This window comes from Mytilus galloprovincialis, chromosome 5 (genome assembly GCF_965363235.1).
Source record: "Mytilus galloprovincialis chromosome 5, xbMytGall1.hap1.1, whole genome shotgun sequence".
Lineage (NCBI taxonomy): Eukaryota > Metazoa > Mollusca > Bivalvia > Mytilida > Mytilidae > Mytilus > Mytilus galloprovincialis.
The window spans coordinates 4,067,599-4,094,456 of record NC_134842.1 but is presented as its reverse complement, the minus strand read 5'-3'; the positions used below and the strand labels follow the sequence as shown (position 1 = coordinate 4,094,456).

General features: G+C 33.2%; 1 protein-coding gene across 1 annotated transcript in view; it reads left to right on the top strand.

The window, feature by feature from the left end:
• LOC143074985 (uncharacterized) overlaps positions 1-25,642 on the top strand; it is a 31,158-nt gene extending 5,516 nt beyond the window's left edge. Inside the window, exons 2-6 of the mRNA XM_076250200.1 lie at positions 3,766-4,014; positions 4,731-4,960; positions 6,017-6,209; positions 8,821-8,895; positions 20,438-25,642. Coding sequence (XP_076106315.1) covers positions 3,798-4,014; positions 4,731-4,960; positions 6,017-6,209; positions 8,821-8,895; positions 20,438-22,941 — 3,219 coding nt within the window. The 5' untranslated portion in view covers positions 3,766-3,797 and the 3' untranslated portion in view covers positions 22,942-25,642. The remainder of the gene's footprint in view (positions 1-3,765; positions 4,015-4,730; positions 4,961-6,016; positions 6,210-8,820; positions 8,896-20,437) is intronic.
• Positions 25,643-26,858: the final 1,216 nt, after the last annotated feature.

Below are 26,858 nucleotides of genomic sequence, written 5' to 3'. Positions count from 1 at the left end.
ACGGAACTTTAAACAATTGTCACACAGTTGGGCAGTTAGGCTTACTTTAAAGCCATCATCTTTATTCGGAAAATATCTGCGCAAAGTCAGGATTTGACGGTTGCTTTCCGTTTGTTCCGTTGATTGATATAATTTTACGTTTTACGTTTTATCGACCTATCTTTTTAGCTCACATGGCCTGAAAGGCCAAGTGAGCTTATGCCATAACTTGGCGTCCGTCGTCGTCCGTCGTCTGTCGTCGTCTGTCGTCGTAAACTATTTCAAGAATCCTCTCCTCTAGACTACTAGGCCAAATACTTCCAAACTTTAACTGAATGTTCCTTCGGGTATCTAGTTTATAAATTGTATCCGAAGTTTTGATCTATCAACACACATGGTCACCATTGCTAAAAATAGAACATAGGGGTCAAATGCAGTTTTTGGCTTATAACTCAAAAACCGAAGCATTTAGAGCAAATTTGACGGGAAATTAAATTGTTTATCAGGTCAAAATCTATCTGCCCTGAAATTTTCAGATGAATCGGACAACCCGTTGTTGGGTTGCTGCCCCTGAATTGGAAATTTTAAGGAAATTTTGCTGTTTTTGGTTATTATCATGAATATTATTATAGGTAGAGATAAACTGTAAACAGCAAAAATGTTCAGCAAAGTAAGACCTAAAAATAAGTCAACATGACTGAAATGGTCAGTTGACCCCTTTAGGAGTTATTGCCCTTAATAGTCAATTTTTAACCATTTTTCATAAATCTTAGTTATCTTTTACAAAAATCTTCTCCTCTGAAACTACTGGGCCAAATTGAACTAAACTTGGCCACAACCATCATTGGGGTAACTAGTTTGAAAATTGTGTCCGGTGACCTGGCCAACCAACAAAAATGGCCGCCATGGCTAAAAATAGAACATAGGGGTAAAATGCAGTTTTTGGCTTATAACTCAAAAACCAAAGCATTTAGAGCAAATCTGACATGGGGTTATTTGTTTATCAGGTCAAGATCTATCTGCCTGAAATTTTCAGATGAATTGGACAACCCATTGTTGGGTTGCTGCCCCTGAATTGGTAATTTTAAGGAAATTTTGCTGTTTTGGTTATTATCTTGAATATTATTATAGATAGAGATAAACTGTAAACAGCAATAATGTTCAGCAAAGTTAGATTTACAAATAAGTCAACATGACCGAAATGGTCAGTTGACCCCTTTAGGAGTTATTGCCCTTTATAGTCAATTTTTAACCATTTTTCGTAAATCTTAGTAATCTTTTACAAAAATCTCCTCTGAAACTACTGGGCCAAATTAATCCAAACTTGGCCACAATCATCTTTTGGGTGTCTAGTTTAAAAAATGTGTCCGGTGACCCGGCCATCCAAACAAGATGGCTGCCACGGCTAAAAGTAGAACATAGTGGTAAAATGTCAAAAACCAAAGCATTAAGATCAAATCTGACTGTGGTTGAATTGTTTATTAGGTCAAAATCTATCTGCCCTGAAATATTCAGATGGATCGGACGACACGTTGCTAGGTTGCTGCCCCTGAATTGGTAATTTTAAGGAAATTTTGCAGTTTCTAGCTCACCTTTCCTAAAAGGAAACGTGAGCTTTTCTCATCACTTGGCGTCCGTCGTCGTCGTCTGTCGTCGTTTACAATTTTTCAAACATCTTCTCCTCTGAAACTACTGAATGGATTTGGATGAAACTTAGCATGATTGTTCCTTAGATTATCCTGCACAAAGTTTGTGCTTCGATTTTGGATCCGTCAAAAAACATGGCCGCCGTTACTTAAAATAGAACATAGGGGTCAAATGCAGTTTTTGGCTTATATCTCAAAAACTAAAGCATTGAAAGCAAATCTGACAGCGGTAAAAATGTTCATTAGGTCAAGATCTATCAGCCCTGATGAATCAAACAACCCATTGTTGGGTTGCTGCCACTTAATTGGTAATTTTAAGGAAATTTTGCAGTTTTTGGTCATTATCTTGAATATTATTATAGATAAAGATAAACTATAAACAGCAAAAATGATCAGCAAAGTAAGATCTACAAATAAGTTAATATGACCAAAATTGTCAATTGACCCCTTAAGGGGTTATTGTCCTTTAATGACAATTTTTCACAATTTGTTCATCATATTTGCTAACTTTAAAAAATCTTCTCCTCTAAAACTATTCAACCAAATTCAACCAAACTTCATTTGAATGGTCAGTAGGGTGTATAAAATAAAGTTTGTGTTTTATTTTCTATTTCGTCAAAAAACATGACCGAAGGCATTGTTTACCAGGTGAGCGATTCAGGCTCTTGAGAGCCTCTTGTTTATTTACCTTAGAGTTTGAATATTACTATTTCATAACATCATGATGGACACAATTTACTTGTTTCTAACATCTAACACAGAGTGTTGATAAGTGTCCGACCTTTTGTCAGAACACTTCCGTTTAAACAAACAACAAAGTTTCACAAATGTCTTTTTTGAAGTGAATAATTATTATGTATTCGAAATTACTTTAAATCAGTATATTTACAGACGAAAACACACTAATCACTTGATCAGTTGTCTGATATAATGAAAAAGCAGCCAGTTAAAACGGTGACTAGTCAAACTAATCTCATCCTTGTAAATGAATGAGAATTAAAACGCACAGGTATGGATAGATAGTTTCTAGCTTTTCACAAACAAATAGACCTGACTTTGCAACAGTAGCGCACTGGCAGCTTGGAGGAGAATGTAATTTCCTTCAGATGCATTCAAAAGAATACTAAAATTTTATTTTTCATTGTTTGCTTTATATATTTAATCATTAAACACATATGCAACTGTTGTTTGAAAATGTTTTTAATTTTATGAACGTATATCACTCATTTTAAATGTTTGTGTAAAAGGTTATGATTTTAATACTGTGGGAGGTCATTTTAATTGTCTTCATCAATATTACGATTGATGTCAGTTTGAATTCACTTAAAACAACTAATAATATAAAAAACCCTGATTAATTGAAAACAATGAGATATAAACAAACTATGGCAGACATCAACCTTGATTACAACTCACCTCAGGATCCTGACTCTGTATAGCCACTTTTGGATTGGGCTAAACATTTTTGCAAGTATTTATTACCCATACTTGGACTAAAAGGGCCAAGTGAGCTTTTCTCATCGATTGGCGTCCGTCGTCCGTCGTCTATCAACTTTTACAAAAACTTCTCCTCTGTAACTAATCGGGTAGATAAAACCAAACTTAGCCTAAATCATCTTTAGGGTATCTTGTTTTAAAAAATGAATCCGATGACTCCGCTCATCATTCAAGATGACAGCCGTGGCTAAAAATAGAACATGGGGGTAAAATGTCGTTTTTGACTTATATCTCTAAAACTAGAGCATTTACAGCAAATCTGACATGGTAAAAAAGTTCACCAGGTCAAGATCTATGAAATTTCAGATGCACCAGACAACCCGTTGTTCGGTTGCTGCCTCTGAATTGATATTTTTAAGAAATTTTTGCAGTTTTTGGTTATTATATTGAATATAATAATAGATAGAGATAAACTGTTAACAGCAACATTGTTCAGCAAATTAAGCACTACAAATAAGTCAATACTATCATGATGATACAAATTGTCAATTGATCCCTACCGGAGTTATTGATGTTTATATTGTACTTGGCGTTAAGATGCCGTAAAAAACATATAGTATAATTGATGATAAATATAACTTGATATGATTATTAGTGTAAACATTTTAAAGTATTGTGAAGTTTCACTCTTTATACCATGCAGATGATGTTATAGTTAGAATATTTACCAAAAAGATGACATCTGTCACTCAAGAGGAAGAAAACTATGCCAGAATGGGATTGTTACTGACAGGGATTTCTCTTCGTGCAGCACGAGTATTGTTTGATAAAGAATTCCACCCCTTCTCTTTAAAAGCAGCCCTCAAAGAAGAGTACAACAAACTACAGGAACTGAAGAAAAAACATGTTTTAAATGAGAACCATTGGAATCTTTTATTTCCAAAGTATTCCAGTAAATATCAATACTATTTTTTGTGTTTTCATGTGCCTATAATAATGTTATGTAGGGGCTCTCGTTTCACTTGTTTAAATCCTTTTGTGCATGATAGGGCAAATGGCTAGTCCTGTTTACTCTGTCTATATGTTTAAAGCTATAACTCTAAAATAATGAAGATTATGTGTTAAACTGACGGGAATACATATTAAAATATGTCCCATCTTCAGTTAGCTCGAGGTCAAAACATTGGAAAATCAACTTTTTTGTCTTTTCAGCGTCTTTTGTATTTTGTGGTTTGACTTTTGAGGTTTGTTTATTTTCCTCCTCTTTTAGTATCGCAAGCAAATGAAATCTGGCTATATGAATAACCCAAATAACAATTACAAGATGAGCAAAAAGTAAAATCACAAAAATACTGAACTCCGAGGAAAATTCAAAACGGAAAGTCCCTAATCAAACATGTCAAATGGCAAAATCAACAGCTCAAACACATCAACCTACGTCCATTTGGTGTTTATGTGCATACAGAGCTGGAGACCTAAATACATGCTTCAATGTGAAATGTTTCATATCTTGTTGTGTGTAATGATGTCGTGGTAATAATTCAAAAAGATATAACAAAAGGGTCGAACAAATGTGTTAAACGAATTTACTCCCATTTCACCTCAAAGAACCCTTTGTCAACAAAGATCATTATTGTAGATAACATTGATTTTTTCCCTTATAAACAGGTGTTCCAAAGTCAGAAACCTTTGACCTTACTTTGATCATACTTTTATTGCGAAACTTGACAGACTTTAAATCTCCACATGGTGGCTTTGACCGCCTTCCTACGACAATTGAGACAACGCCTGCTTCTGATTTGGCGAGAATAAAGTATTACAGGAACTATATGGCCCATCGTCATGCCGCCAAATTAGACAATCTGTTTTTCAACACTGCTTGGGATGTAGTCAGTGAGGTAAGTGATATACTATGAATATGCTTGTTTAGTTGTTTTTTTTTATCCATATCAGAGTATAGGTAATAGGTACGTGTGGTAATATTATTTGGAATAGTTAGCTACCGAGCCATCTTATACAATTATACTGCTAATACCGTTGATTGAAGCTAAGAATTATCATATTATATAAATTACAGGAATTTATTTGTACAAACCTTTATTAAATAAAGGCAACAGTAGTATACCGCTGAATGCTTGCTGAAATGGGCTATACTCAGCATTATGCATGTTAAGTTTAAATTATAACAAAATGAAAGCAAATCTCACTATTCAGGCTCGCACACACTATTATTACAACAGTTGATAAAGAGTACAATAAAATAAAAAGACCGTTGGAAGATAATGTAGAGGGTATGTTAAGCACGAATATGACCAATTGAATAAACTGTTATCACAGAGATATGTCTCGACTTTTTTGTAATTTTGATTAGGCAAATGTTGAAATTAAAATAGCAATACTTTAACATGTTACATAAGTTATGCAAATATTCAAAGTCATTTAACCATGACTGAGATACATGGCTAAACAATCTCCATGTAAATGAGATGTGCCAATGCTAATGGAACTGCATACCAAATACAATTGACTTATTATAAGTCGTTCCCTGTAAACAAACCTTTAAAACACAAACATTAACTTATAAACTATGTAAAAGTTTCAAAGTCAATGAACCATGAAGAGGGGGTGGGGCTATATAATCTCCATGGAAAAGATACTTGATAATGCCAATAAATTTGCATATCAAAGATAATTGACTTTACATTAGCAGTTCATCTTAAACTTATATAATCACAAACTAATACATGTAAACTAAGAAAAAGTTTTAAAGTCAATAGACCATGACTGAGGGGCGGGGCAAAATATTCCTCAAAGAAATAAGATGTGCTAACGCTTATACACCTGAATACCAATTAACATTGGCCTATCAGTAAAAGATCCCCTTGAACTGACGTAATCACAAATTAATACATGTTAACTAAGCAAAATCTTAGCTTCATTTTTACATTTTGTAGGCCGTCGGCAGATTAGGTGGAAATTCAATGAAGCACGAATGTGATCAACTAAAGAGTAAAACACTTGATCGTAAAACAAATGAGGTTATTAACGAGTTGAAACAGTCATTAGAGAGTCACAAGGCCAAGATGAAAAGCACTGTCAAGAGGATGAAAACGTCTTATAGGATTGTAGCTCATGAGAAAGCAAAAGGTAATTGCACAGTAATTTATGAGTAAACGAACGATGAACCAAATTCAAGTTTCAAGTTTCAAAGTTTTATTTAAAGTCGATATTCCATAAACTACATATACACAAACTCTAGTGAGTTTTTCAAGTCGACCAAAATGATCTATACGATCGTATTGTTTTATAGACTGCAAAGGTCAATGTATTATTTCTATTAGGTAGGTGTTTAACAATACATAAAACTACACATAAATTATCGAACGGTCGAGAATGAATTATTTAAAGTATGAATTCAATTCTTGCCACGAATTAAAAAATTAAAGAGTAAAATAACAAAATAATATCTCTAACTTGTATGACAGCCTCATAAAATTCCATTATATTGACAGCGATGTGTGAATAAAACAAACAGACATATTAGATGAAAATGTTAAAATGTGTGAATCTCATGTGCAAATTTTCACATGAACTTCACGGGAACTTTACTGTTCACTATTTTTGTGATTTTACTTTTTACCAAAAAAAAATTGGTATTTTTCATTATTTCACTTTACACAAAAACAAATTGGTATTTTTCATGATTTCAATTAAATTTGAAAATGAAGATGTCATTTGATTAACATTATTTCAAAATATAACGTTAATTTCACGTGAAAAAAAATCATTTTATTCATTTGAAACTCTCATGAACTTATTTCATGCGAGTTTCAAGTATAAGCTCTTGATGTGAAATTCATGTGAGATTCACATGAATTTAAATGTATGATTAATAAAGGTTTCCAGTAATTTTAAAACACAGTATGTTACATTTTAATTTCAAATTTTTCAAGACAAAATACTTAAAAACACAAAAATCTAATAATACAATATTAGTTCATTGGAGAAATAACTTCAACATTAAAATATTTGTTTTGTATTAAGGATATCCAGCTAGATTGCATGTATGTCTAAAAATAGCAACAATCAACATTTAATCTATTCAAGCGTGGATCAGTTTGTGAAAATAAACTGATACAGTTACTGAATTAAAATTATATAAATGTCTAGGAATATAACTTAAACACGCTAATTAATACATTAAAAAGTTCTATTAGATTTCAAATACAAATACGCAATATTTCGCTAAAAAAATAAGCTTCACCAGGCGTGTGCATCTCTCAAGGTGAAATCGGATGCATGACAAAAAAATATTTTTGTACCTTAATTATATATATATTTATATATATATAGGTGGTCGAGTGTTCTAGCACGTTGGGCATAGTGCAAGGCGATTTGGTGCCACGATATCTAAGTAGCATGGTTACGAATTCCGGCGAGGAAAGAACAAAAAATTTACAGATCTAACATTGTTGGGCTGATGTTAAGACGAATTATATATACAGATGTATTTTCAGCCTTGTATCACCATCACTGCTGGTGATCAAACGGATAAAATCTGTTGTAGAGTCGTCACTGGTTCAGACGTACTTATAATATAATTATTTTTGTGACTGCATCTTACATTAATTTATAGGATTCTTTACAATAGATAATTCAGCCGATCTGTTACGATTCTATCTTCATGCCTTATATATCATGTATTGTGTTACGACTCTAGATTAAAACTGACGAGGAAAGATAATACCCGGCCACCGAAAGCTTTATTATTGTGAAGCCTAGGTGGTTGTTGAGTTGTCATTGGTTCAGTCGTACTTATTATATATATATATGGCCTTCCAAATATAGTTTCGATCCCTGACCTCACTGAAGAAACCTTCATTGTCGAAATCCGGATATGGTGTACACAGTTTTGCACCTCATGTTTGTGGAATACCATCTTTTCCGCAAGTTTATTGTTTTCTGTTTGATATAAAGATCCATTTTGTTGTATCTAGTGATCAATTTATTTGGCAATCGCCAATGGCAGTCAGCAGGGTTTAAGAACATCCGTTGTTAGTCAAATTTGTTTTGTTAAAATATACTTTTTCACTTTTTTGGTCTTTTGGAAAATGTTGCTATTGCTATGAAAATTGCGGTTTTTATCCAACGCAATCATAGGTTTGAACGTTGTTTTGAATTAAGACAAGTTTTTATATTATATCTGATCTGTAAAAATAACATCTTCATGCCTTATATATCATGTAATGTAGTATGACGCTAGATTAAAACTGACGTGGAAAGGTAACACCCGGCCACCGAAAGCTTCATTTTTGTGTAGCCCAGGTGGTCGTGTGGTCTAGCGTGCCGGTAACAGTGCAAGCGATTTGGTGTCACGATATCTCAGTAGCATGGGTTCGAATCCCGGCGAGGGAAGAACAAAAAAATTGCGAAAGCAAATTTACAGATCTAACATTGTTGTGTTGATGTTTAGACGAGTTATATATATATAAATATACCCTTTTTTACATTTGACTTTAATGCGCTAATCCAGCTGATATTGACGTGCGAGCTTATAAACCTAAGGTTATATTCTACAGGAAACGTGCTAACCTACCACAACACACAGTTGCAACTCTCTCTTCTCCGGAAGGTTCATGCATAGCGTAGAAGCAGAAAATAACAATTTTAAATTTTCGAGTTTGATCTGATCATGAATCAAACACATATGAGTTGTTCAAAATACGAAAAATATGGAAATTAATATTATTATTTTCAGTGAAACAAAAACTACAGTCCGTACAAGAACAAATGGCAGCTGAGCAAGATGAGGTGATTCCAAGACATATAAGAGGTATTGTATCATACCTATTATATCATGCTACAAAGGCGAGAAAGTACTGCTTAACTCTTTTTATTCGAGAACCACAGATGAGTGTTGTGCAGCAGAAACACGCTTCTTGTGTACTTACATACAAGCAGGGTATCTGTGATGAGTTTTTACCGCTACCTAACGTATACAATATGGTCTGTTCGCCCGTCCCCCTACGATTTCACAGCAACTGCAAACCAAATCTCTATGACATTAAAATTACTTATACAAGATGATATCCTGCATTCACCTTGTCAAATCATTGCAAATATTAGGCTTGAAACAGAAGGAGTTACAATGTTAACTACCATTTGTTATAATAGATTGACGATACACTCATGCATAATTTGGATTATTGTTCTCTGCATATAAAAAAAAGAAGATGTGGTATGATTGCCAATGAGACAACTCTCCACAAGAGACCAAATGAAACAGGAATTAACAACTATAGGTCACCGGAAGTCTTTTACATTATGTATGCCATCCTTGTTATGTACAATACATTAAGGTCAATGTATTGGTAAACAGTTATGAGTACGTAGAAATTTTGCAATACATCATAACAATTTAGACCAAATATCAAATAATTTCTTCAGGCATATAACGTAAGAAGACGAAATAAAAAATTGCACAGTTGGCGAAATAAAGATACAAAGTATTATCAATTCTCAAATAGTAAGTGACTGCAGAAAAAATAGTTCATATAGCATGTATAAATCACTATAAAGTTAATACGATAATAAAAACCAGATTGATATGCAACAGAAGTTTTAAACAGATGGATGGATATTGAGGAAGGCAAATGATAAATTGTCCAATGATTTGACAAGTTGAATGCAGGATATCATCTTGTATAATTAATTTTAATATCATAGAGATTTGGTTTGCAGTTGCTGTGAAATCGTAGGGGGACGGGCGAACGGACAATATTGTATATGTATGTTCAGATGTGTCAAATCCCCCTCCCCTTTTTATCATATACATTATACACAACAAGGGAAACCCAGGATCCGCTTCACAGTACACCAAACTACTTCAAAGATAAACAAGTGTGACATTTTCTCGTTAATAACATATTTGACTAACACATATTATACTAGTTTGTTGTACCATGTAACACATGTTAAGATCCATCAATCATCTGATCCCTACTTGGCAGATGCATGTTTGTTTCTTACATCGATACATGTAAAAGGTATAGAAATTTCCAATATATTTTTCTAAAAACTGCAAATCAGAGCTCTTGCCATTTTTTTATCAAGCTTCATCAGTTCATAATTGTAAGCTATGACCAGTGACACGTCTCCCAATTTGTCAAGTAAGAACAATAAATAACAACCAAAGTCAAGGGGAAGCAATTCAAATACAATAAAACAAAACCGAGTATATCAATATATATGTAGGACTCTAAAGTGCGATGGTCTACGCTAAAGTACGATGGTGTCTTACGCTAAAGTGCAATGAACCAAAAGGGTAAGATAATACTCATTAGGGCTAAAACAAACGTGAAAGTACATGGATTAATAATTTCTTTTTGCAAAAGCTAGTAGCTAAGGTATAAATATGTGATAGGCTTTTTGATTAACCGTTAGGCTTAAGTGATTGTTTCTAATTTTTGAAGACCGACCACGTTTTTTTTTATTGTTAAAAAGGTAATTTAGGTGTCACAAAATACTATATTTCCTGGAAATAAATTTTTAACAATTCGAAATATTTAAAAATATTTGAATCATTGGTTTAGCTTACCGTTCACACAGTCTATCAATTATGTGAACACCTCCGCTTAGAGTCGTTATTGTAAATTACACAAATACCAAATTCGTTCATTTTTAGAATGTGTAACATTTATTTGTATAAGCTTTAATTCAAATGCGAGAAAAGGAGATATTGTCCGATTTTTCTCCATTTTCGTCGCGAGTACAATTACATGTTGTATTTTCGGACAATCTTATAATCTACACATGAAAAATGTACCTTTATTTTACAGACGTTACTTTTCCATAAAATCAACAATATTTTAACAGGGACCGCAAAGTAATACATAAGTCCTCTTTCCAGGACCCGGAAAAAAAACCCTTACATATGCTTCAGCCGACAAAGCACTGTTTGGTTTAAACTGATTAATTAAGTCATGGACACTTACTTTCCGACTGCTTAGTTTATCAGTTGTTAATGAATCATATCTTCCAGCATGTACATTTTAAATTTGTATAAACGACGATCAACGACTGTTAACGTCATAATCCAGCTGCGTTTCGTGCGTCTATACTTTCGCGGACCATCGCACTTTAGCGTATGGAGGCAGCGGACTTTATCGCAGACCATCGCACTTTAGCGTGACCATCGTACTTTAGCGTCCCCATCGCACTTTAGAGTCCTACATATATATATATAGAAGTCTATAAAAAGGACCAATCAGCAAATTTACTATGTACCGGATCATCTAGAATAGACGATACTGTGCAGATAAGGAAAAAATATATAAGTCTAAAGATGTGCACAACGATACTAATATAAGATGGTATTATACGAAGATGTTGTTATTAAATCGTGTTGACAAATATTTCGGCTTATCAAATAGCCTTCTTCGGTGTCAATAATTTTAACAATACTGATTGAATGTATAAAAATAGCTCAGTAATACAGGTAAGTTTTGGTCTATTGATTTTAATCCATAATCTTGAATATCATAAAATAAACAAAACTCGATACTCCAATATACGTGACTAAGTATATTTACATTCCAAAATGAGTGAAAACAAAACTTAGTATTTCTTATTGATGCCGATCGGATGATGTACATTAAGTTCCTTTATGGTATAAAACCACTAATCCATTGCTTTCTATGTTAAATTCTGCAATTTCAAGCATTTATGGCTACTTTGTCTTAAGTTCAACTAAAGTGGCAGTTATTTCATGTCAAAACTGAACCTTATCATGACTTGTGCTGAAAGAATCAACATACCTTAAATTGCATATTAGAGCGTACTGGCTCCCCGAAGTTTTATTATTTGAGTAAAACTTTTAATAAGGGTTCTACAGTGATCCCAAGTGCCCAAGCTTTCATTTGATACAAAAACTACCAAAATATTCCCACTATTGAGATACAGATATGGGTAGGAACTATTTTGTTTAAACTATGTACTACTTTCTTGTATGTTCTTTCCGACCTTGTCGCTGGGCATCACTCCAGTGAATGTTCTGTTCAATCACTAGGATGTTTTGCGGTTAAAGTCACCAAGTTTGTGACCTGACTGTCTGAACTACTGAGAAACTGGGAGATGTGGCTTCTTAGAGATATCACTCATATGCAAAATATCTTATTGTTATTTTCGGTTGCATTAATGTGAAACGTTGATGAATGCTGCATCTGTAGGCAGCATTTGTAGCGTTTTTCCTCACACGAACGACATTCTCCAGAAGTCCTTCTATTATCAGACACTTCAGTCCGCACTAGCAGACTATTGGGTTGCCTAAAAGCTATGGGAGGCTCGGGAAAAATCTTGGATAGTTTGGAATTCTTTTCAACTGTTTTCCAGAGTTCACGAATGACACCAAAGCTGTTTTTGAGAGATGGGTGGTAAGTGAGAACACATGGAGTGCTTTTATTTTTCTTTTTATCTTTGCATTTTTAAAATTTACTCCTAGGAATTGATTCCGCTTTCTGGAAACTTTTTTTTGATATTTCTGTCTTTGTAGCCCTTCTCTTCAAGCGGGTTTCAAATTGACGTAGTTGGTTTTTAGTTGTTTCTGTGTTGGAACATACTCGCTTGACTCTTAGTGCCTGATTGTACGGGAAGCTCTTAGTCAGATGAGCAGGATGGCAACTCTTAGGGGATAGATATTGATAAGTGTCAGTAGGTTTAGAATATAAATCTGTGGATATGATGCCATCTGTGAGCGATTTTGGAAGTATCGAGGGAGGTGATTTTGGATTGAGATTTCTCATGAGTAAATTTGATACTTGGATGTATGTTGTTGGCATGAGTGATGAATGTGTCTAAATCCTCGTCATTTTATTCTATTTCATATCCACATCATCTATAAATCTAAACCAGGAAAGCGGTTTTTCGATGGAAGATTCAAGGAGTTGTTTTTCTAATTTTCCCATAAATATGTTGGCATATGATGGAGCCATTTTAGTGCTCATAGCAGTTCCATTAACTTGCAGATAATGATCTCCATCAAAAGTGAAGTTGTTGTTTTTAAGTACCGGCGTGAGCATTTTGACCAGGCATTCAGTAGGTGGATATTTCACTGGTCGGAAATTCCAAACTTCTTTACATGCATCAATGCCATCTGCATGTGGAATATTCGTGTAGAGGGAGGTGACGTCCATAGAGACAAGTGTCGTGTTGGAGGGAAGTGGATTTAATGCCTACATTTTTCTAAGATAATCGGTAGTATGTTTGATGTGAGATGGTAAGTCTTCAACATGTTGACGAAGATGGAAGTCAACGAATTCCGATATTTTTTCCGTTGGATGACCGTTCGCTGAAACTAGGTCTTCCTGGGTTTTGGCCTTATGAAATCGATGAAACCATTGTTGTGCATTTCTACCAAACTCTCAGTTATTTCTCTGCTAAAAAATGTTGTAGGATCAGAGTCTAGTTTTTGGTAGAACCTTGCATCGCCAAGTTGTCGTTCAGACTCTTGAATATAGGCAAATTTATCCATGACAACCACAGCACTGCCTTTGTCTGCAGGTTCAATGGCGATATTGTTGTTAGATCGTAAGTTTTTCAGTGCAGTTCGTTCTTCATTGGTAAGATTGTCAAAAGGTTTATTGTTATTTCTAGTATTTCTAATAATATCCGACTTAAAATTGTCAATAATTGATTCCAAGGTGGCATTGTTGCTCGGTTTCGGGATCCAAGTATTAGTACTCTTTTTTATAAATTTGTAGTTGTTCTCGTCTTCTGATATTTCTGATGACTTTAACCGCATGAAAATTCTAGTGATTGAACAGAACATTCACTGGAGTGATGCCCAGCGACAGGTTCGGGAAAGCTTTTGGATAAAGGAACTTAATGTACATCATCCAAACGGCATCAATAAGAAATACTAACGGTTTTGTTTTTCACTCATTTTTATTGTTAATATACACAGTCACGTATATTGAATTATAGTGTTTTGTTTATATTATGATATTCAGGATTTTGGATTAAAATCAATCGACCAAAACTTACCTGTATTATTACTGATCTATTTTTACACCTTATACATTATGTATCAGTATTGTTAAAACTTCTGACACTTGAAGAAGGCCATTTGTTGAGCCGAAATATTTGTCAACACGATTTAATAACAACATTTTCGTATTATAAAATCTTATATCAGTACCGTTGTGCAAATCTTTAGACTGATATATATATATATAGGCGTAAAAAATAATTTTCACATGTGCAGATATATATATTCATTAAATAAAATAATATAATAAGTAAAAAGTTAACAGTTCCATTCTATCGATTTCATCCTTCCATTGGGACTCTTCAGGATAACTGATGTAGTGTCGCTATAGGCGACGTCGTTAAGGAGGTTTAGGACGTTCCGCCATTGTTCGTTATTAAAAGTTATCTGGATTTAATTTCGATCGGAACGTTGTTATGAAATAACGTTCCATCTCTTTTCTATATGCTTCATCCCGTCTACATTTAAAAATAGGCATTATTTGAAAATGCTTTTTACCACAAGTGTCAAGATGGGCACTAATTGGCAAATTTCTGTATTGTGGGTGTTTAATTTGTTCTTTGTGAACTCGCACCCGTTCACAGAGGCTATTCCCGTCTGTCCAATATAATTTTCGTGACAACCAGGACATGTGACACAGTAAATAAGATTTGCTTTCTTACAAGTCATATTGTGCACCAATGAACTTCTCCTTAAAATAAAAATTAAAGATACAAATATTTGTAGTTTTGGGTGCGGAGGGGTCGAAACAATAGAACATATATTCTGGACTTGTCCATATATATCAAAATTATGGGAAGACCTTGACTCCTGGATATTTGAGAAGACAGAAATAGAACTAACTTTAAATATTGATTTGGTTTTATTTGGTATTTTAACAAAAACCGATAAAAATGATATAAGAAACATAATACTTCTGTTAACAAAATTCTACATTTATAGAAGCAAATTAGCTATGGAACAAACCAATATAATAGCACTTAAAAATTATTTAAAGGAAAACTTATTAATAGAAAAAAATATATTCTATAAAAATAAATTACTCAGTAGGGCAGAAAACTGCTGGAACCCCTGGACTCCTTTATTATCATAAAAACAAAAAACAAAAACCAAATAGACTCCACATATAATGTATATACTTCGTATCCAAACAACCTCTGTCTTAAAATCATTATCTGCAATGTATCAAACTAAAACTACTGTGTCTATTAAATAATATATTATATATCTTCTTTTTAGTGTATATAACTATTATGCATACAAAAGTGTGTAACTTATTATGTTTATGTGCAAATAAGAAAAAAAAGAAATTTAATACAAAAAACAATATATATATATATTTTTTCTAAACCTGTGCATTTGTTATACAGATAGTTATGTTTGGAAATCTTAATAGTAAACTTCTTTCTTTTTGAAATTACTGACATGGTATATTTTTTTATTCTTTTCCAAATATTGAAAATTGAATGTATAATACTAACAAATACTAACAACTGTATAAATATGATATTTACTAATGTTAACGAGGCCGGGATAAGGTACCGGTACTTGATGTTTTAAACTAACAAATGTACAGATTTCAATAAAATATGATAAATTTAAAAAAAAAAAAAAAAAAAAAAGTATTGTTAAAACTTCTGACACTTGAAGAAGGCCATTTGTTGAGCCGAAATATTTGTCAACACGATTTAATAACAACATTTTCGTATTATAAAATCTTATATCAGTACCGTTGTGCAAATCTTTAGACTGATATATATATATATAGGCGTAAAAAATAATTTTCACATGTGCAGATATATATATTCATTAAATAAAATAATATAATAAGTAAAAAGTTAACAGTTCCATTCTATCGATTTCATCCTTCCATTGGGACTCTTCAGGATAACTGATGTAGTGTCGCTATAGGCGACGTCGTTAAGGAGGTTTAGGACGTTCCGCCATTGTTCGTTATTAAAAGTTATCTGGATTTAATTTCGATCGGAACGTTGTTATGAAATAACGTTCCATCTCTTTTCTATATGCTTCATCCCGTCTACATTTAAAAATAGGCATTATTTGAAAATGCTTTTTACCACAAGTGTCAAGATGGGCACTAATTGGCAAATTTCTGTATTGTGGGTGTTTAATTTGTTCTTTGTGAACTCGCACCCGTTCACAGAGGCTATTCCCGTCTGTCCAATATAATTTTCGTGACAACCAGGACATGTGACACAGTAAATAAGATTTGCTTTCTTACAAGTCATATTGGGGTTCACATGAAATATTTTGTCATCTTTAAATGATTTCATTTATAGCGACACTACATCAGTTATCCTGAAGAGTCCAAATGGAAGGATGAAATCGATAGAATGGAACTGTTAACTTTTTACTTATTTTATTATTTTATTTAATGAATATATATATATATATATATACATATATATAATAATATTTTTAAATTTGCAAACTACATTTCACATCAAATAATAACAGTTCGTTAAAATATTGTCACTAGCGCTTTCATGCCTTCTGGCAATCTTCAGGCGACGTTTTAACAATGTCCTTGACGACACTGCCGTTGGTAACGTTTATTACGTTTCAATAACGGTAAGGGGAGATAAATCAAACGTGTTTACGTAGATCCGTTTAATTTTGGCTGAAAGTCCTTTATAAAGTGTGCTTCCTTTGCCAGTCTTTTATATTTGTTCGATTCGTTCATTTTATAGAACGGATATACGGTAAATTTTCCACTACTACACGTTTCGAAATGTTCGCTCACATCTTGCATTCGTGTGGATGGATCTCGTATCTGTTGTCTGTGAACACGAACTCTTTGACAAATTGAATTACCAGTCTGTCCGATGTACCATTCCTTGCAATTGCTGCATACAATACAGTAAATAAGGTTTACCGTTTTGCAATTCAAGTCTGCATTTGGAACAATGGTTTGGCCGTTTTTCAATGTTATTTGCGGGCCGGTTGCCATATATTCACAAAGACCACATCTAGGGTCATTACATTTTGAAACGTTGTATTGTATTCCATTTGGGTCATAAAACTTAGCCCTTGTTAAAATCTTTTTAAGATTTAAAGGCTGTCTTTTACTTTTCAGGAATTTTTCTGTAGGGAAAAGCTTTTTTTAATTTTTTCGTTTTTTGTAAAACTGGCAAATTTGCTTTTATGACGTTGAATATGTCAGGATTGTACGGGTTATGAGTGCTAACAAACGGGATAAGTTCTGTATTACTCTCTTTACGTGCTGTGGACCTGAGTTCTGTCATTGGTATTGCTTTTGCCTTTTCTATTCCCTTTTCTATTAGTGGGTTTGGATAGTTTTGTTCTTTCAAAAACACCTTTAGTTCATTCAAACGTAATTCCTTCGTGAAATCATCACTCACAATTGTACATACACGTCGTGCTAGACAAAACGGGATGTTTCTTTTCGTATGTGAAGGATGACATGAATGAAAATTCAGGTATTGGTGGGTGTCCGTCTTCTTATAATATATATCTGTGGTTAAGGTTGTTCCATTCTTTAATATTAAAATATCTAGAAATGGCAGTCTCTGTTCGCTAGATTCGATGGTAAATTTAATCGATGGATGTAATGTGTTTATCAGACAATGAAACTTCTCTAAATTGTGACTTTTGTTTAAAATGATAAAACAGTCGTCTAAGAATCGCTTCCATTCCGATTTTACGTACACTTTAAAAGCTGTATCAAATTCACTTTCAACTTGTTGATACATTTTATCCTCCAGAAATCCCATCACGAGAGTTGCGTATGTGGGAGCAACGTTTGTTCCCATGGCTGTACCAGAGATCTGTAGATAATATTTTCCATCAAAGAAAAAGGTGTTATTATCTAGTATGATTTTCAATCCCTCCAACAAAAAATTATTCGAAAATCTTTGGTCGATAATGTGCCTATATGACTCTAGCCAAAATTTTACAGCATCTAATCCTAGTTTGTGCGGTATATTGGTGTAAAGACTTGTTACGTCGAAGCTTACCAATATTGCATCTTCTTTGACTTCGGCTGGTAAATGATTTTAAAAATCAAAATTATCACGGATAAAACTAGGTACATATTGGCATAAAGGTTTCAAAATTAGGTCAATGAAATGGCTCAATCTATGAGTTGGACACTGCGGTCCAGCAACAATAGGCCGAAATTTTAAATCTTTTGGTGAATTTATTTCGATATATGCACAATTTTGTTGTTGAACTGCTGTTTCTACTTCCTTACTTTTGTGGATTTTAGGTAGTCCATAAAAGTTGCTTGTTTTTACCTCAAATTTTGTAAGATAGTCAACTTCCTTTTCAGTAGTACAATGAGGAAATTTTGAAATAAGTTTGTTTATATTTCTCTTAGTTTTCTTTTCCATATTGTCGTTGAGTTCCCGATAATATTGTTTATCATTGAGCTGTTCCTGAATTTTGTCTCGGTAATATATTCTGTCCATTATTACTAATGCACCATCCTTGTCAGCTTCTTTTATAATTATCGATTCATCTTTTTGTAATCTGTATAAAGCTTGCTGTTGTTTAAATGGTAAATTATTTTTTACTTTGTCCTGTGGCTTTGGTATTAATGTAAAGTTTGACAGATGATTAATGTATAAGTCTAAATCTTTATTTTTTCCTTTTCCCGGTGTAAATGTAGATTTATTTCTTACAATTGATTCGTCAGCTGTCTTTGATTCTTTATCCCCAAAATGATTTTTTAGTCTTAATTTTCGGCAAAATTCTTTGATATCCACTGAGAGTGTATCAGTGTCAGCTGGAGGTGTTGGAGTATATTTCAGTCCTTTATTTAACACTTTCATTTCATCGGAATCAATTTTGCGATTAGACAAGTTAATTATTTTTGGGTCGACCCTGTTACTTGTTTCAGATTGGTTTCGGAACGTTCCTCTATTTTTTCTAAATTAATGCAAGATACAGTCACAGAAAATAATTATATTTATAAGTATGTCTGATTCAGTGACAAAATATATATCTTTATATATACCAATATCAAGAAACATCATAGATATCAATTTTATGATGCACACAAATCACTGTCCAGTTGTGATGTGCATCAACATATTCTACATGAATTATTATAAATCCTTTAAGATCTCTCCTCACAAGAAAACTAGATTTTTATGGAAAATGAAGTAATTTTCATTAGAAATTATGATAGGACATGCAAGTCCTGAAAAAATGTATCAACTGGGAGATATAAACCCTATTTGCAGACGCTACTCGAATACTGCTACCTAGAAATGAAGAGTTCATAATTGAAAAATTGAAATCATCTCTGTTGTCGTAAAATAAATTCTCAGCTGGTTCTCATTTTCAATTTCTAGATGTGAGTCAGAATTTGAGACAGACGTAATTAAATCTGCTGTATTCTGTATCTCAAATTTATAGATATAGAAGGAGTCAACATAGTCACTACATGTTGAATTACTCAATGAAAGGAAATCATCTACATATGGAACAACACATTTTTTTTTCTCTAATTTTACTTTCCGCTATAAAGATGATTTCCGTTCATTGAAAAATGTAAATAAAATTGAGGTTATGATAATAATTTAAAACTTACCTATAAATTATTGCAATTGACAAATTATATGTCAATCATGTTGAAAGGTACCAATTGTACTCATCATATGCACATTTCGACAATGCATGGCTCTCCATTGCTGATTGAGGCCAATACATTTGCAAATCAAAATGTTGAAGAGTGAGATAATCAAAAAGAAGATAACATATTGCCTTATCTAGCCTGTTTTCTACTCTTTGGACCGGTTGTTGTTTCTTTGACACATTCCCCATTTCCATTCTCAATTTTATGTTTGATTTGACAAAGTTCGGTTTTACCATAAAGAAGTAAATGTTCCTTATTTATTTGAAATTCGATGTATAGAGGCGATTTGCTAAAAACTATCTCAATTGTACTGTCAAAAAGTGTAAAATGAATAGTTTGGAATGTTAAAGACTATTGAGTTTAGGATGATTTAAACTGAATCTAAATTGTGTAGTCTAGTGAGGGAGCTAGATCTTACATAGTAGATTTTAGAACTTTTGTAATTCATGAAATTGTTATCCTTTCCAGTACTGTTGATAGTTGTAGACCATTGTAATTTAAGGTCACAAGATCAATACGTGGTGGTAGAGTAAACATGATGTATTCAGTTCAAACTGTAATGTTAGATACTTACAAACAACTGCATAATACCAAGACACTTCATTTTGGTCATTATCCATATGCTCTTAGTCAACAACGCTATGGTTGTATTGTATTAGTATAATTAAACGTATGGTAGTATTCTAATCATTCTATTGTTTTTTTTAGAGCAGATAAAAGAACAAATTAAAGACTGGCAAAAGAAAGATGGTATGTTTGTGGCTACGAGAGCGACTGATTACGTCATCAAATGTTTAGAGAATCACAATTGTGTGACATTAACAGCACCAGCAGGAGTTGGTAAATCATTTATTGCAAGACATACAGCATTGATTTTACAGAGAAAAGGATATAAAATAATTCCTGTGTATTTCCCAATAGACATCAGAAATTATTATCAACCTTCTAAACAAACAGTCTTCATTGTTGATGATATTTGTGGAAATTTCACTGCCAACCAACAACAAATTGAGAACTGGAAACAGCTATTACCTCTGTTAAACACGATTATAGCAGACAAATGTTGTAAGATTATTGTATCTTGTAGGTTACAAGTCTATAAAGATGACAAATTTAATATATTACCCCCTTTTAAATCATGTGAATGCAATTTAATATCAGATGAGCTACGGCTCATATCTGAAGAAAAAATACAAATTGCAAACATGTATATGGGTACAAGGTGCGAGGGTCTAAACGAAGTAGCAAAGCAGTGTGAATTCTTTCCACTTTTATGTTATCTTTATCATGACAAAGGAGACGTTGATGCTACAGAATTCTTCGAAAATCCATTTAATGTTTACAAGAATGAGTTGGACAATCTCTGTAGACATGGCGATGAAGGAAACTATAAAGTTTGCAGTCTTGCATTATGTGTTATACTAAATAATCAAAATATTGCAAAATGGTTCCAGGGTAAAGTTACAAATAAACAACGAAAGATTATAGAAGACACATGTGAGGCCTGTAAATTGAACAAAAATACACCAAAAGCAGTACTTAAAGAGGCACTTGATACTCTAGATGGTACATTTATACATAAACAGAACGGTATTTATAGGACTTTACACGATAAACTGTTTGACTTCCTTGCTCATTACTTTGGTCATAAAATGATTGAATGTTTAATAGATCATGGTGATAGTGATTTAGTACGGGAACGCTTCCTCTGGCAGAAATCATGTGATGACAAGGTTAATGTAGACTTTATCATTGAAATACCAGATGAAAATATAGAGGATTACTTAGAAAGGTTGATAAAGGACTGGTCGTTAGGAAAGGTGACATGTGTTTTTGATAACACTAATTTGTCGGTATCATCATTTAGACAACAGTTAGTACGGTACTTACTACAACTAGACAAATCACAACAGGTAGCTTTAGCCAATACCAAGGATACGGCGATACCAAAGGGGGTCTATGGATCAGGTAATACTCCACTGATATTGTCTTGTTATCTTGGTTTCACTGATATGGTTCAATGGTTGTTACATAGTGATGTGGATGTGGATCAGTGTAGGGATGATGGGGTCTATGGAATGTACATGGCCTGTCAGGAAGGGGAAACTACTATTGTTAACATGTTATTAGAGAATAATCCTAATCTTGATCTTTGTGACAATGAGGGGGTCACTGCACTTTACTGGGCATGTTATGAAGGCCATACTGCTATTGTGAAGATGATAATAGAGAAGAATCATCAAGTTAATATATGTAATAATAATGGGCGTAGTCCTCTGTACCGGGCATGTGTGAATGGATATACTGATATTGTTAGGTTGCTGCTAGAGACAGATGCTTATATTGACCTATGTGACAACTTTCACTGTAGTCCTTTATACATGGCAAGCCAGAGTGGACACACTGACATTGTGAAGCTGCTGTTAGAGAAGGATGCTAATGTAAATCTATGCGACAAAAGTGGCAATAGTGCTCTGATACAGGCGTGTCGTAATGAACATACTGAAATAGTAAGGTTGCTGTTAGAAAAGAATCCAAATGTAGATCTGTGTAACAAAGATGGATGTACACCCTTGATTAGGTCATGTGCCAATACCTACACCAGTATCAATAATAACATCAGTATAGTACAGTTGTTAATGAATCATAAACCAAACATTAATGCTCAGACATATGATGGTGGAAATGCTTTATATTTCAGTGCATTGAACGGAAACAGAGGAATAACACAGTTATTGTTAGAGAACAATGCTGACTGTAATATTTGTATCCATAGTAAACAGTGTATAGTAGATACACTGACTAACCATCCAAGGATAACATTAGAACAAGAAAAACAAGCATTCTTATATAGCTTTAATAAGAGCACATCTTCAAATTTAAAAGATTATGTCAGTAAAAAGTCAGTAGATTATGCATTTGATGTAGTAGCTGGTTCTACCCCGTTGCACATTGCCTGTTTTATGGGTAGGACTGATATTGTTCTTTGTCTTCTGGACCACAGTGCTAACATCAACATGGCAAAAGAAGATGGCGCCACGCCATTGTTTTATGCATGTGAAGTAGGACATCATGACATCGTACGTATATTGTTAGATAAAGGAGCAAATTTAGAAATGTGTCGACTTGATAACAAATCTCCTCTAAACATAGCAACAGATAATGGACATGACAGTGTGGTAGAAATGATAGCAAATTACCAATTAGAATAACATTCTAATGTCGGCTCTGTTCAAATCTCCTCTAAACAATCGCAACAGATAATGGACATGACGGTGTGGTAGAGATGATAGCAAATTACCAGAAAAATCAACATAAACATTTAAATGTTGGCTCTGTTCAAATAAATTGTGGTTGTGCAATTTTCATAATAAGGTCGAAAATTCATTTTCTACCATTTATGTTTTTGTTATTGTTTTTAGATTCAAAGTTAGTAATGCGGTGTGTAAAGTTTTCCCTTTTTAGACCAATTTAGTATCGCTCCTTTTTAATTCATCAGCTGATTGACACTTTTTGTTGGTACACAATATTCTCAAGAAATCATTGATTACCAGACGTGTTGAATGAGTAGGGACAATGAACATATTAATTTCGCGGTCATATCATATCAAGTTTAAAAAGAAAAATAGTAATCTGGACAGAAGTGTAAAAGAGGGACGAAAGATACCAGAGGGATAGTCAAACTTATAGATAAAAAATATACTGACAACACCATGGCTAAAAATAAAAAGACAAATAAACTAATAATAGTATAGACGACACAACATAGAAAACTAAAGACTAAGCAACACAATGATATCACCGAATTGAGAAAGAACCCAAAGGTTACGATGTAAATCTCAACACTCCATGCGGAAACACAGATTGAATGAAGTGTCAACAGTTGATCGGACATCTCATAATGGGGAAGAAACAAAAAGTAATGAAGTATTAATAAATGATGAGACATACACAAATAAAGACAAAATACAATACATAAGAATTTAACAACACGTATGAAATCAAACGAATCAACAACTAAATGGTATTAAATTCATAAAAGTAGATCTGAAATCATTATAATGGGAAACAATCAAAGGGTTGGGTATGAAAACAGATTCTAATGCAACAACGTTTGTAACGTTCATTTTGATTGGATAAGGTCACTTTTTTACATGGCATCGATTGACAACTGATGCTATGGGACGTACGCCCAAGCGCAGACGGCATATGACAGATTTTAATTACATGTTTTAACGTTGTTTTCTGTCAGTTTCATTAGAATGGAGATAACAATATTGTATTTTCAGCTCCGACGGCATCAATTGGGGATTTGATGGTCGCAAATACCCGTTTACTGTCTCCGCTAACGCGTCGCCAGTAAACTTAATTTGCGACCATCAAATCCCCAATTAATGCCGTCGGAGCTTAAAATACAATACAGTTATCTCCTAAATATAAGACATCATAAAAATGTGAGACATTCAAAAAGTATGAATGTGTGAACAGACGATATGACATCATCAAAATGCGAAACCACCAAAGTGTATAAATATGAGAATCGAAGATCTGATATCTGTAGAATGTGAGACCGCCAAAAAAAAAATGAATATAAGAACAGATAATCTGACGTCATCAAAATGTGAAACAGCCAAAAAGTATGGATATGAGAACAGAGAATCTGACATCATCAAAATGTCAAACAGCCAAAAAGTATGGATATGAGAACAGACGATCTGACATCATCAAAATGTAAAACAGCTAAAAAATATGGATATGAGAACAGAGAATCTGACATCATCAAAATGTAAAACAGCAAAAAAAATATGGATATGAGAACAGAGAATCTGACATCATCAAAATGTGAAACAGCCAAAAAGTATGGATAGGAGAACAGATAGATAGAATTAACCTTGAGGGAAAGAAAAATATATGTAACAAAGACAAAAACTACAGATCATACATCATTGTATATCACTTGATAAAATACCAAAACATAACGAAAAAAGGGGAAATTCAAGATTTGACTTCAACATCAAAACGATACAAATACCAAATAGTCAAAAGAACGAAGATCTGACATCAACAAAAAATCGTGTAACAAAAACTTCCTTTGGCAAATGCAAAAAATAGTAAGGGAAGGTGGTCTAAAGAGCTGACACCACCAAATGTACGAACACGCAACTTAATGTCATTCGAAGATCTGACATCACCGTATTGAATACAAAGTAATGACAAACGTTATGCGAATAGCTGACTTTAAATAAGTACTCGCATAAGAATAATCACATGTCTCATCATTCTGGTGTACAGCTGAAGATACCAATGAAAACAGTCATTTAAAATACAAAGACTGGAATGACATACGATATATAATACGAAAATGTATAATGCATTTATAGCCTGGGGTCAGTATTTTGATTTGGAATTGTATGAATATCAATTAAGACCAAGGGTCTTCTCGTCTATACGGATATTATGTAATGGAAATTTGGTTTACAAACATTTGAAAATATTTTTTGATTAAGGGATATATCTCCCTCACGCAAAGCTCTGAATCGTTGACCGGGTTTGGTTGCATGTCTTATTTTTGTTTTCATGTTTTATTCCTAAACTTGTCATGTCTTTAATAAACTTTTGGATTTTCAAATGTTTGGCCTTGAGTATCACAGGCGATACCTTTATTATCGAAATCCGCATCTGATGTAAAAACATTAATTTAGTTATGTTAAGATTGTGATTTCTTATTCTTAAACACGTGCACAAGGATTAAATTATCCCATATCTTGAAGGACTAAACCCTTCTTTATCTTTCGATCTTGGTGTTTCTATTTTTGTGTAAGTCTCTATATTTTAATTTTCGTTTTGCATGACGGTCTTTTTAATAGTCAATATTTATTCTTCTTTTGTACATTGTATATAATTGTATGTTTTATTATTTAAGAATTGAATGCTTCTTTTTGTAACTTCATTGGGGTGTAAAAGCGTTGACCGAAGTACATTTTGTATGAAGCGCGGAAGCGCTTCATACTAAAAATGTGCGCACGGTCAACGCTTTTACACCCCTATGAAGTTACAAAAGGAAGCATTCAATACTTATAATTACATTTGTTTAGTTATGATCATGAAAACACGAATTTTATTATTGTTTTATTTAATTCACCTGTGCACTTTATTGTGGGACCACGTGTTATCATGAATGAAAAGTTTTATTGAGCAATGCAATTGCTTACGGAATAACACGTGATGTGCAGTTAGCCAATCAGAATAAAGTATCATAATGAAACATACATCTAATGTAATTATTCATCTTTTAAACTTGGTGATCATTGTCAAAAATGTGCATGCGATAATAACAATATATTTAAAACAAGCAATAATTATTTGATTCGCATCAATGTATCAATTGCTTTCTACACTGGCTTCAACTAAGTCGCATTTGTTTTAAAGCAATTGAAAGAGTTTTCATATTTCTAAATCTAACTTGTAGAAAATATGTATACCATAATCATATACTAATGTACTCATTGTAATCATTATGATTTATTATTAACCAACTAAGTACATTATTGCCAAAAATGACTGGTTATTAAAAATAACATATTTTCTGTAATGGCCCTGTTTTTCTGTAATGGCCCTGTTTTTTCTGTAATGGCCCTGTTTTTCTGTAATGGCCCTGTTATTTCTGTAATGGCCCTGTTTTTCTGTAATGGCCCTGTTATTTCTGTAATGGCCCTGTTTTTCTGTAATGGCCCTGTATTAATGCCCAGCTTGTCTGTATTAAGCCCAGTTGGGTTTTTTAATAAAGTTAATAAAATTAAGGTGTAAAGAGTATAATACCTTTTTGTATTTTATTGTAATTTCTCAGATCTGGACATCCTGGCATTTAATTTTTCAAGGGGTGATGCAGATAGGATTCCTCTAGATTTTTCATCTATTTGAAGGTGATAACTGATTGTTTATATTACTGATTATTTTTTAACCAGAGGATATAGTATGATAAAAATCAAAATAGAGACATTATATAGTGTCTTTAACAATATTAAGTGGGTAAAATTACTAGATTCAACTGTTGTCAATATATATCAATTAAATTAATTTGCATTGAAGTCTATGGAAAATCTAGAGGATTCTTATCCGCATCACCTCT